The sequence below is a fragment of the Balearica regulorum genome, chromosome 1 (genome assembly GCF_011004875.1).
Source record: "Balearica regulorum gibbericeps isolate bBalReg1 chromosome 1, bBalReg1.pri, whole genome shotgun sequence".
Classification (NCBI taxonomy): Eukaryota; Metazoa; Chordata; class Aves; order Gruiformes; family Gruidae; genus Balearica; species Balearica regulorum.
In genome coordinates, this window is record NC_046184.1 from 101273686 (window position 1) to 101286991 (window position 13306).

General features: G+C 47.1%; 1 protein-coding gene across 10 annotated transcripts in view; it reads left to right on the forward strand.

Moving 5' to 3' along the window:
• The window catches only part of ILDR2 (immunoglobulin like domain containing receptor 2), a 42421-nt gene that overhangs the window by 14242 nt on the left and 14873 nt on the right, over nucleotides 1-13306 (forward strand). For 7 of the 10 annotated variants that reach the window (XM_075768802.1, XM_075768763.1, XM_075768757.1 and 4 more), the window contains exons 4-5: nucleotides 8123-8179; nucleotides 12639-12785. In XM_075768802.1, the coding sequence (XP_075624917.1) occupies nucleotides 8123-8179; nucleotides 12639-12785 (204 nt within the window). The remainder of the gene's footprint in view (nucleotides 1-8122; nucleotides 8180-12638; nucleotides 12786-13306) is intronic. The other 3 variants (XM_075768771.1, XM_075768777.1, XM_075768811.1) reach the window with 1 other exon arrangement.

Genomic DNA, 13306 nt, shown 5'->3' on the forward strand with positions numbered 1-13306 from the left:
AGAGAAAGATAGTGCTGGACAGGGCAGTTTAACATCACGCAGAAACATTGAAAGGTCTGAGAGGCAAAAATGGTAGATACCTAATAACATCAAGTAATTAATGGAAATTTGCTTAGCTAAAAGTGGAGAATCTTGCCTTTATACAGTGAATTGCACCATTAAAAATCAGTCAAAAGCTGCTTTATCACAACTTGGAACAAAATCGAAAACCCGAGCAAATTACAGTATTCCTTTTTTCTTAGGGAAGCAATCACAGAGACTTCCAGTGAAGTCTAAGTAGCCAGTCTGCCTGGGTCATGATGGGATTGCATGTTGAGTTTTGTCACCTGGATGTGACATGTTGACACACATAGAGGCTGGAGAACTCCACGTAGCATCAGAGAATCCCATGTGCAGTCTTCATTTCAGGCCTATTTCAGAAAAGCATATAAGCATTTATTTGTATCCATTTGTGCTCAGCAAAGCTGATGATAGGATTTATAAAGCATACCTGATGTTAAGCGTGTGCTTATGTGCTTTGCTGAAAAGACCATTCAGTAGGTTTTGCTTAGTCAGGGACTTTAACCCTCTCTTACAGAATCGGTGTAGGCAAGGGAAGAGGGATAGTAACCTTTGTGCCTCAGAAACACAGAAGGAGATTGGCTGGTAGTGAACCTCCTGCAGAGTAAGAAAAGATTTTAAATTAAAAAGTACTATTACACTTTTAAAAATTTTTGTATTTTGATGGTGTTTGGAATCTCCAAAGGGGGTCTAGCATGCTGGAAACTGTATGAACTCTGCTTCTGTTGCAGCAGGACTAAACTAGTACAGAGCTTAGCAATTCCAGAACAGGAGTCAAGTGATGTTCTCTGCACTTGCGTTTTACTAGAAATGTAGAACCCTTTGCTGATATTACAGCTGGGCTAGTGAATCCATTTGCAACTTCATACATTTTTATTTTTTAAAACTAATATGATTGAACGAAAAAGGCTGAATCCTAAATTTTAGAAAGTCTACATTTCTATCTTAGTAGCTAGCAGCTGAGTGTCCTGCTTCTTGAAACACAGCGCTATTAATCAAATTGTTATTGGTAGCCTCTGTGCACTGCTTTTTATGAGAATGTCTGGGCTTCAGTAAAGTCATTCTTTGCAGCCATTGTTGAACTGTGGAGGCAGGGTGCCTGGAATAACCTTCAAATCAGAAGTACAGGCCAGTGTCAGCAGATACCCCATCCTAGCTTCATATGACCCACCTCACATCAGGAAGCAGTTTAGCTTAATTGCATGGGATTGCATGTAACCCATATAAGCCTTGCTGAGAGCCAGAATTTACTAATCAAGTGTAGGGTCCTGTGAAAGCAGCTATACTGCTCCCTTCCCAAGCTGCTACTGCTATAGAGCAGTGGCAACAGCTGTAGGTATAGCTAGGCATGCAGCTTGCTACCCTGAAATGCGTAGGTCTGTGCAAGCTCAGCATGTTTGCATTATGAGATTTTACACAGCTTAGACATGTTTCATGAAACAGTGGCTTCATTCCCAAGGATATGTCAAGTTCCTGGAAGAGGCAGGAAAGTGATCCAGTAATCCCAGTTGTTGGTTTGATACTTTAGTTAGTTATCCACGTGCTTTGCTAGACAGCCATTGCCTGCTTTTTTTTTTTTCCCCATCCAATTTGGCAGCTAATACTACATAAATTATATATTAGTGAAGTATTATTTTTTTATTTAATCTTCTAGAAGCTTCAGCTTCTACCGTTGTTATGCTTTAAATAACAACAATTAGCACTTGAGTTTTTTGTTAATTTCTGAAGTCAGCTACTGCTTAACATTGGAAAACTGACATCTTTGGTAGTTTGTATTACCAGCCAGTACTGATAGAGGCTAAACCCAAAATTTATCAAGTCTAACACCCATAGGTCAGAAAGAATGTAGATACATATACGCACAGCATATTGCACAGTAATTAATGTACTAATAGAGACATGTGTTGGCTTTCAGAGAGGATAAATCTCTACTGGGACATGTGTGCATGGCGTGCAATGCTAATAAGACAGTTCTTACTCAGCAAAGTGACTCAATAACTAGTATAAATATAGCCAGGTTTGGAGTCTCTTGTGTGCCAGGGGAGACTCTATTATAAAAGTTGATGTCGTTTTGGAGATGGAAAAGTTCTTGGCAAAATTTTCCCTTACAAGGTGATGGTTTCAGGATTTTGCTCTGTTTTGCTGAATAGCTGCCAGTAGCATCCAAGCCAGTACTTGGTCACAGCGGTTGGCAGAGATGTCAGTGCTATTGGCCATGCGTTGGGGATAGAGGGCCAGATCTCAGCCGGGGAGGTGTCTGTAAGCAACTTCACAGTGAGGGCTCTCCGACCTTGAGCTGTGCCTTCCTGACCGAAAGCAGGTAGTCCCAGCAGGCAAAGGAAGTGATTGGCATGGGAGACCTCCACTTAAAAATCCAGGAAAGGCATTGATGCCAGGAAGGCAGCTGGTGTCCTCCCACTCCCAGAGTGCTGGTCCTGTCCTTGCTAGGCACTGCTGCCTTGCCCCAGACCACTGTGCTGCCACCTTGGTAATCTTGGTCCAATCCCCCTCACCCTAGCCCAACCTACTCCTAGATATTTATTTCACACCATTTAGAAGTGCTACTTGTTGCCAAGGTTTTTTGCCCCTCTTTTCCTATTTGCCAGCCGCAGCCACATGCTGCTCACAAAGGAGACTCTTGTGATTAAAAGACCTCTGTTACTAAGGTAGCCATGGCAACAGCCTCCTTGGAGGTCTTTGTTGCCTACTAAAACTTTGATCTCCAAGAAGGGCTGCTGCTGTTTCTCCCTCCAGTTGAAGAGAAGGAGGGGAAGAAAGGATAAAGTTTACTCTGAGCAGAGGGAGCACTGAGGAACTTATTCCAAAGCCTTGCTCTCCCAATAAATCTCACAGCAGCTTCCTTGGAAAAGTATCTGATTTACAAGGGCCACACTTCCTATCCTATGCTTTCCAGCCTCCCCTCAAGGCAGTGTCCCATGCCAGGGGCCTTTTGCCGTGGCATGGCTTGGCAAATTTTTCTGCCACTGAGGAAAAAATAGTTCCCTCTGTAGCTGCTGCCTCCTGTGGTCCCACTGCTTCAGGTAGGGCTGCAAAGGCAGCCCTCAACAGGGAAATCAATTCAACAGTTATTCCCATATTTACCCAATATTTATCACATTTCTGCAATTGCCAGTGTTTACCATGTTCCCGTATTTACCCAATTGCCATTTGCCTGACTGCACCTGCGCCTACTTTATTCATGTCATCATTTCTTTTCAGCTGCACCACTTACCCTAATTATTTTTGTGTCTCCTCTCTAGGCTCTCTGCTAATTGTCTGCTTGACTCCAGGTCCTCCCTAATCTGCTGCTACTTGCTCTCTCACTCTGTCACCCGCCCGCCTCGTGTGTATTAACGCCTGTCCTTGCTCACCTTTTCTGTATCTCTGTACCTTCTGGAGCCACTCTGCACCCCCTCAGCTTTTCCTCTCCCATTCCTCCTGCCATCTACTGCTGCGCTCTGCCAGTGCAGACTGGGGGCTTGTGGGCAACCTCACAGTTTGACGCTGGCTGGGGCTTGGGGCGTGCGGAGTCCCTGGTGGGGAGAGGCCACGGCGGGTGGGTAGAGCCCCACATGAGCATGGTGGGAATAGAGATGGGAGCATGTCCCAGATCTGTGTTGGAATGAGGACAAGCTCCTAGCTTCAACAGAGCCCCCCCCCCCCCGGACAGCCCTGGTAAATGGGGTCATCATCTATTCCCTCCTTCCCCTGGGGGTGTCTGCTGGGGCTTGGTGGTGAGAGCTTGCACAGAGGACATGTAGCCCTTGCAGGTGGGGGCACAGAGCTGCAACTTAGCAGCTGTGCCCAGCCATGTCTCAGAGGTCCTGTGGTGCTTTCTCAGGTGGGTAGAGCCACCGTGCAGAGGTGGTGTGGCCAGACGGTCTCTTGGCAGGACGTTTAACTAAATTGTTTTCTCCCCACCAACTGCTATATAGCCCCAGCCCTCCACCTTAAAGTTTCCTTAAAAAAATCCAAGAGAGAAGTGAGGTGAGCTTAACGCCTATAGAAGGAGCCGCCTGGGTGCAGAGAGCCTGGCCACGGGCACTGTGGCTGCTTCCTGGCTGACGTTTCAGCCATGGGTCCAAAAGGAGGCCTTGCTCACTGAAACCCTGCCCTCTCTACCATGGCTTTGGGCACTGCATGACCCACCATGGTGCCATCCTGGGCACCCCTCCACTGGCTGCTGCCTGGCTTTGGGGAACACCCATGCCTGGGCTAGGCTTGCACAGGGTGGGCAGGCAGGAGTCAGCGGCGGCTCCTTTCCCCCCCCCCAGAGCTGCCCTGTCCCTGCACCCACTGGCTGGCTGACTGGTGGGCTGGATGCTTTTGCTCCACTTGTTGCTGGCGGCAGCGGGAAGAAAGTAGCCTTCAATGAGGGACAGTGGCAGGGAGCCTCCTGTTGCTGTGGCAACTGCTGGGCAGCCATGGCGGCGGCAGCCGCGGTGTGGGGAAGGGTTATCAGTGAATTAATTTGGCCCAGGACGGGGAGGGGGGAGAGCCAGGGTGCGTGTAAAGATGCTGGGGGACGGGACGGCAGTCCAGAGGCGGGCTTTGTGCTTGCTGGCTGTCAGCCAGGCTAGTGAAGGCGGCAGAGTTCAAGCTGAGCCGTGGTGGGGTTCGCTACTGCCTCAGGCCCTCCCAGGCTTTGCGCATCCCCTGCCGGTGGCTCTGGGGCCCCCAGGGCTGTGCTGGTGAGGCAGAGGGAGCAAATTCCCCAAGGAGATACTCAGTAGAGCCGAGTGAGGCTGCATGAGCAGGGAAATACTTGAATGCTCATAGGTAACACAGAGAAACTACGTTGGTTGTCTTTGTAACAAGTTACCAAGTTCTGAAGCACTGTTATTTTTATCTTCTCCCTTCAACATGTGGTTCCTCCTGGGGATCAGGAGGTACCTGTGGTGGGTTCACCCTGGCTGGATGCCTGGGGCCCACCAAAGCACAGGGGAGAGAAAATATAACAAAAGGCTCGTGGGTTGAGATAAGGACAGGGAGCGATCACTCACCAATTACTGTCACAGGCAAAACAGACTTGACTTGGGGAAAAATGAATTTGATTTATTACCAATCAAAGCAGAATAGTGTAATGAGAAATAAAACCAAATCTTAAAAACAGCTTCCTCCAACCCCTCCCTTCTTCCTGGGCTTAACTTCACTCCCAGATTCTCTACCTCCTCCCTGCCAGCGGCACGGGGGATGGGGAATGGGGGTTATGGTCAGTTCATCACACATTGTCTCTGCTGCTCCTTCTTCCTCAGGGGGGAGGACTCCTCACACTCTTCCCCTGCTCCAATGTGGGGTCCCTCCCACAAGAGACAGTCCTCCACAAACTTCCCCAACATGAGTCCTTCCCACGGGCTGCAGTCCTCCACAAACTGCTCCAGCGTGGGTCTCTTCCATGGGGTGCAGTCCTTCAGGACCAGAGTGCTCCAGCGTGGGTCCCCCACGGGGTCACAAGTCCTGCCAGCAAACCTGCGCTGGCGTGGGATTCTCTCTCCATGGGCCACGGGTCCTGCCAGGCACTTGCTCCAGCTTGGGCTTCCCATGGGGTCGCAGCCTCCTTCAGGCACATCCACCTGCTCTGGTGTGGGGTCCTTCAGGGGCTGCAGGTAGATACTTGCTCCACCGTTAACCTCCATGGGCTGCAGGGGGACAGCCTGCCTCACCATGGTCTTCTCCACGAGCTGCAGGGGAATCTCTGCTCCAGTGCCTGGAGCACCTCCTGCCCCTCCTTCTGCACTGACCTTGGTGTCTGCAGAGTTGTTACTCTCACATCTTCTCACTCCTCTCTCTGGCTGCAGTTGCTGTTGTGCAGCAGTTTTTTCCCCTTCTTAATTATGTTATCCCAGAGGCGCTACCACTGTCACTGATGGGCTTGGCCTTGGCCAGCGGTGGGTCTGTCTTGGAGCCGGCTGGCATTGGCTTTATCAGACACGGGGGAAGCTTCTAGCAGCTTCTCACAGAAGCCACCCCTGTAACCCCCCTGCTACCAAAACCTTGCCACGTAAACCCGATGCAGCACCATAAGACCCAGCACTAGCAGGGATCTTCAGGTAGGTTCAAAATAAAGCAGGCACCTATTTGGACTCATGAGATCGAATTTCTGCTCTTTGTAGGTGTCACTCTCTTAGCTCTGGTACCACAAATCTAAGCCCTAAATTAGGTATATACCTCCAGCTATTTGTCCGTTGGTGTCTGCTCTCAGACTGGGGCTGCACGTGAGCTTGTGGAGATAACACATGGGAGGCAAGCTGCATGCCCGTGTCTGCCCATATGTTCTGCATGCACGTGGTTCACGTGTACATTGTTCACATACACACACACACACACAGAGGCCTATGCAAGAACTGCATATTTGTTTGTGCTGGGAAAATAAGGAAAATATTTAATATGCGCATGGCACATAATGTAAATCTACCATGCTGTGACACAAGGCATACATTTTTTGCATGTGTTTGGAGCCCATTTGTGGCACCCAAGACTTAAGCTACACATACGTTATATTTGTGCCTATATCTTGTGAGCAGAAGGCATACATGAGCACTTTCCCAAAACAAGCTAGCTGTGAGCAATTTGGACACTTGATCCTTCCAGAAAATGGACTGCAAAGAATGTCGTGAAAGTCTTCGTATGTATAGCTGAAAATGTTGCAGTAGGCTGATGGCAAGAGTCCTCCTTCAAAGTAGTAAATGAGGAAGAATTATGTGAAGGATCAGCATTGTATCTTTTCCTAAGGCTTCAGGAGCACCTCATCGTGATGGCGTTACTGTGAGTACTAGACAGCTTTGATGAGTTGCAACTGGTTGCAAAGCACTGCCTGCATTTGGGGTATGTTTATTATGGCTCCAGCAGGCATCCTTGTGGATTTTTGATCTCTACAGAACCTCTGCTGAAGCACTGAGGAAAAAATGGACAGTGGGAATTTGATTATAACATGCTTCAAGGACAGACTAGAGGCCAAGGATCTTGGGATCCAGTTTCATCATTGTGTCTGAGTGCTGCTTAGTGCAGGACCTGAAGGGCATGTGGGGAGGTTAAAGGTAGCTTTCTATCACTTTTGCACTGGCTTACCCATAGCTGCTTCTGTTATATCCACAATGTATGACTCTTTTCAGAGTGCAGCTCTCCTACCTTATGCATGTCCTTAAAAAACATAGCATGATCCTGGTGTTACATAAGAGTACGCAGCACAGCTGCACATAGGGCTGTTCTGCCGATGCACAGGTGTGTGTAAATTATAGCTGAACGCTGTGCAGAGTGTTTGCTGTGTATTAGAAATATCCCACGCATTCAGTGCCAAAACCAATAGGCACCAAGCTGCCTTTGGGCTTGAATTTTGTTTGTATTCAGTTACAAATTCGAAGTTGACTTGCCTTTTTTTTTTCTCTTTTGCAAAGTGATTCCACAGATTTCTACACGAATCCTTCCCTGGTTGGTTTGCTTCGCTTGAGAGCTGGCCTTATATCACACAATCTCACTGAGTTGCTCGTACATCTTGAAATAAGTAGCACATACTCACTTCAAGACTCCTTTCCTGGAGCTGTCTCTGCAGTTGCAGAGCCCCACATGGAGAGCACCGCCCACGGGTGTTGGATGCATGTGGCTGACTTGTCAAGGGCCTTGGGTTAAAGATGTTTCACATCCATCCAAAGCACATAAGTACATTTTTAACATAAACTAAATCCTTCCGTTTGAGGGCTGTTGTGCATTTCCAGGTGCTTTTTGCATGTGTAGAGCATAACTCCAGAAAGATGTTACTGTGTAACCATGCTAAGGGGACCTCCCTCTTCTTGTCATTTTGTGCCTAGATCGGAGAAGCTCTGTTCCAGATTCTTTCCCCCCCAGCTCTGCTGATAAAGATAAAATACAAGGACACAGAAATGCCAGAAGTGCAGAGGCAGACACCAGGCATCGAGCAGGATGACATCTGTGGTTGATAGGAATTCACTTAACAGAGTGCAAGTGGGCTGATGAGGAAGGGGACTGGAGGCTAAGGCAGGGGCTGGGGAGTGTGTTTTTCTTGCAGTAACTTCTCTCCTTGTTCTCCTCCTTCTGTCTTTTCTAGGCAGGACAGGGCTGCTTGCTGATCTCTTGCCCAGTTTTGCTGTGGAGATTATGCCAGGTATTCAGTCATTTCACCCTTCAATCACCCAGTCCTCTGTCATCTTGTCTGTTTATCCTTCTACAGCATCTTTATGTGGTGTGCATTTCACTCTTATGTGTGTTTTATCTGGGGATAAAAAGGGATAAACCTGTCGCTTACTGGGAAAGTGTGTTGGGTTGAGATCTGAGAGAGCTGGTGCTGGGACTTGGGGGAGGAATGGCCACGCTGAGAGCCAGCATACAGAGATGGTTGATGTCATGCCAGGATCAGTGCGACAGCGGAAATGCCAGCACCATTTGGGGGAGGTTTTATATCAAGCTCTCTGCCCTCCCTCTGTTAGCACAAAGGTAACGCTGCTCCAGCCTGTGAGACCTTGGCAGCCTCGTGTGCCCGTATGGCTTTGTACGTCAGCTGCTCTTGTGCAGTAGTAACTTCCGCTCCCCAGACCCTATCCTGCAGGTACCCTTAGAGCCATCACTGCAGATGGCAGCACAGGAGGTGCTAGAAATAGAGCGCTGCTTAGTAACCCATCAGTGGCACAGCCTCTCTTGTGCTGCATGGCCAGGGCATTATCTAGATAACACCAGGTGGTTGGACCAGACATGAAAGCTCTCTGCCCATGGTAAATCCTTCGCTAGCCAAACTAACGAGAACCACCAGTTCTGGCACTCCTTGCAGAGGAAACAGAGACTGTGCAACAGATTGTCCTTGAAAGGGAAAAGCTGTGAGAACATTTAGCCCTTGAGTCATCTGATCATCCCCTGACAGTGCCCAAGGAGTGTTTCTTTCACACGTTTGTGCAAAAATGCAACTCCACATAAATGTGTGAAGCTATTTTCGAGTCTGTCCCAGAGATGCAAATGGAGAAGAGAAGGCAGACACTCCCCCGCCTCCAGTGTAACCCAAAGCTCCCTGGAAGCTCAGCATGGCAGGAGAGGGATTGGTCTTTTCAACATAGACAGCAGTTCTCTGTTGCCTAATGCCTCCCCCTCCACCCCACCCCCCACCCGTCACCCATTTGTAATTTTATTAAATGGCTATAAAATTCTTGTGTGTTGGCCAGGTAGCTTTCTGATACCTTCACTGCATGGGTATAAACAACAAGAAAGTGTAAAAGGCAGCAGCAAGCCACATTTCAGCTGTTAGCATTGTCTGTTACCTGAATAAACAAAAGCAGATGCTCCTGCAAGCACAGTAGTTTCCAGACAGTGAGGACACATAGCATTTCAGCTTGGTAGTCATTTGAATCTCAGGGTTACACAGTTGTACCTGGAAGGGCTGTGATAGACTGTAATGGTTGTACTGGAGGAAGGGTTGGAGAACTGCAGGTAAAACTAGTTGAATTCCCAGTTCTGTGCATAAACAAGCAGGCTCTTTTGCCATTTTCTTAATCTCATCATGGTCTAACTTTCTGTGAAGTAAAATCCTTCCTGATTCATAGGTCCCTGTGACTGGGACACTGATTTCAAACATCCGCTCTGGGTGCTGACTGAGTATCTTGCAATGTGCACTGTACATACTAACACGACCTCCGTTTATACTCCTAGAACATTTTCAGAAAGACCACAGATACACTTACAATGGACTTGCTGTTTGGTTTTTTCGTCTACCAGGCTTTTATCCTTTATGGAGTGGTTGTGAACTGTTCACTAATCACTCTGGAGAGCTGACATCTGAGCTTCATTGCATAGCTGTGGCTGGCCACTTCTCTCATGCGATACTATTTGACTGGCTTCTCTCTGTCAGTGATGGCTATAGAGAACAATATGAGAACATGACGAAAAAGCCACTGAGCTGTTGCCCTGCTCAGATTGGCATAGCTTGGGAAGTACAGAACTGGAAAGGATATTCTGGCTCACTAGCTTGCTTGCTATCCCAAGCACCATGTAATTTCATCCTTTCCATAAGTTTAGCACGCTTAAGAGTAGTCTGGGTTTGGCCTTTCTCTTTCCCGTTGGATCACTTTCTTTGATGTGCTGCTTCTAGCTTCCACCTACATTGCTCATAGCCTCTTTATGTCTATTTATGTAAGACCTTTAACCATAATACCTGGTTTTCTTCCTAGCATTCATTTTTCTAGCATATTTACTGGCAGCAGCTATGTCTGCTCTCAGCCTTCTTTTTAATACACAGATGCAATGAACTTCAGCTCTCCTGGGGCAAGGCAGGCTATCTCCCTTCATCCCTTCAAATCCCTGCTTCGCATCAGCTCTAGCCTGAGTTCATCTTTTCTTGTACAAAGATGACCAAAGCTGTATAACATCAGTAACTTCAGATGAAGTTACATGGAGGCCTTGTATGATGGCATTAATATTTCCTTAATGCTACTGGAAATACCTCCTCTACTGGGTGTAGTATTATGTTTACCGTTTTTGTAGCTGTATTGCGTAACTGGTTACAGTTGTCTTACGATGGAATAGTATGCTTTCTTTTCTTTTTCAGTTGCTTTCAACTAATGAGGTCCTGTTCAGAGCCGTAATTGTTCTTAATCTTTGAATGTGTGACCTTGAAAGTATTGCTGCATAGCTTGAAATTCAGTATATTGCTGCATTTCATGTTTCTTATTTAGGCCCAAGGACAACTGGCCCTTTCTATAACATATCCCAGTCTTCATCTTTAGTGACAATGTTTCCCTACCTCTTTTACCCTCAAGATACATTAACACATTCTTATTTTCAGTGTCAAGGTCATTCCTGAAACTGTTAAATAAGATGGCTCCAAGAACTGGCACTTGAGGGACTGTATCAGTAATCTCCTCTCAGCTTTTACTTTTCCATTCATCAATGCTTCCCTCCAGCCATTTCCTTATTCATTAGCTGAATTTTTTGTAGCATGTAGTAACTTCACCAAAAAAAATAATTCCACAAGGACTAAAATTATCTGCAAATTTAAATGAAATTTATCTGTTTCAGCCAAAAAAGTAATAAAATATTCAAAAAATATAAAACATTTCACTTGACAATTCTGAAATGAAATGTTTTGATTTGTAAATGTCAGATCTTTCCCTGATGTTTTTTAAAGGAAATTGTAAGTTCTAGATTAAAAATGGCATTAAAAAAAGGGAACTGTTTGTAAAAGAGTTAAGGAAAACTCTAACAAAGCACAGAGTTTTACTTTTGTTCAAACAGAATGCTGTGGATTAATCAAAAATGACACTTCTTACTTTTGCATTTTATTAAGAACTAGAAAAAACCTTCTGTTTTGATTGTTCCAAGTGCAGCATTTTTCCTTGACTTTTCAGCTTAGCAACACAGGTGAGAGGTGTACTATTTTTCCAGTGCGATTCTGTACTCACATTGCAGTCCTTGTATCAATACTTCTTCATCTTAAATAATAATGTACTAGGAGGGCCCTTAGTGAAGGCTGGACTTCTGTTCGGAAGCAGTGGTCTGCTGCTTTTTTTCTCTGGGCTAGGGGTAAACCCTACCCACTGCAAAGCAGCCCCATTGCTTCTTTCTTCACTTTCTTACCATCTTGCCAAGGTGATTGAATAACCACTTGGGTACACCTGTAGTGTTTCCCCACAGATTTTCCCTCCCCAGCAGTCTGACTTCTAGATAGGCTGGTACACCTCTCTGATGTAAAACAAACTCCAGGCCTCCTGTACAATCGAAGTCTTGAAATTTCTTGGTCCAGATGTTTTCACCGACCATTCCCTTAACCCAGGGAAGTGCCGCGTGGTGGTAGGCGCAGCCCTGTGCACGCAATCCCCTGCAAAGCACAGGGTGGCCAGATGCAGAGCTGGGAGCTGCCCCGGCTGTTGTAGATTTCCCAGCAGCTAAGTTTGAGAAACCTTTTCTCTTTCCCCTTCTCATTCAAAGCCCATCCCTTTTTTTGTGGACCAGCTCTTCTGTGCTGTCCCTTGTAGGGTGTTTTTCAGCCATTCCCTTTCAGGGCCTGACAGACATCATCTGAGGCTTCAGTGGGGAAAAAAATAAGTGGTTGTTAGGTTTCCTGGCTGGCTGCAACGCCTGAATAGGATGTTCGTTCGGCACATTCAAAAGAATAATTGCATGCGTGGGCCTAGTTGCGAAGGGGCAGGCCTGGCTCGTTTACTGGGCTATTTATAGCATGCTTTTCACCATCGTTTGTCCCATTAAAACTAGAATGTGGGTAGGGAACAAACACACAAGCAGAGCATGAACATGGCCGGGAAGAATGAGTCTTTGATGAGATCCAAATGCTAATGAAGCATGTCCTGTGGTGTTCATACAGGTCTGCCATGGGGCAAAGGGTTTCTGTGCTGGCGAACCAGAGCTCCTGCCTCTGTGCTGCTCGCCTCTCAGCCAGCCAGAGACGTTGCAGGAAGGGACCACATTTCTGTAGCTCCATTTCTCACTGTCATGTGCCATTTCTGCTTCGACACAGAGGGGGACCTAGTCCTAGACCAGCAGAGAGTCCACTTTATTATTCACCTATCCCTTCCACAGTGATGTGCAATCCTGTAAGTATCTCCCTTTCTCCCCTTGTTTTCCAGAGTGGGTCTTTGTGGGCCTAGTGATCCTGGGGGCGTTCCTGTTCTTCCTCCTGGTGGGGATCTGCTGGTGCCAGTGCTGCCCACACAGCTGCTGCTGCTATGTCCGCTGCCCCTGCTGTCCTGAGTCCTGCTGCTGTCCCCGGGCGTGTGAGTGACCCTGTCCAAGCTTGGCGCAAATTATCTCCTGCACTACTTTTCCCTGGCAGAACAGGAGGACAATCTGTTAATATTGCTTCCTTTGCCGTGAGCACTTTGCTTGAGTAAAGAACTAGTTTTTAGGGAGTGCAGCATCTGACCTATTGCTCAATGGTTGAGCGCTCAAAGTTTATTACAAATGTAATTCCCCGAGCCCTCCCTGCTTTGGCAGCTGTGCCTGCTTCTCCAAAGTGTCATGCTCCCCTTCCAAAGTTGTTGTTGTGTCAAGTGAATGTTGCGGGTCAGAGCTAAGAGCATCCTGGGAGGTTTCTTCCCGGCAATGCAAAGCCACTGCCCTCTGCGACAGTGCAAAATCCTTGCAACCCAGCAAGGTTCCTGGTCAGGTTCAGTCAGATCTGTCAAGTTTCATGAGCCTCATCCCTGCTGCTTGAGTCATCAGTTGTTTTTAAAGCTGAACTGCCACTAAATCACAGCAGCAGTAACGCTGGCTGTAACACAGTGAATGTCTTTCA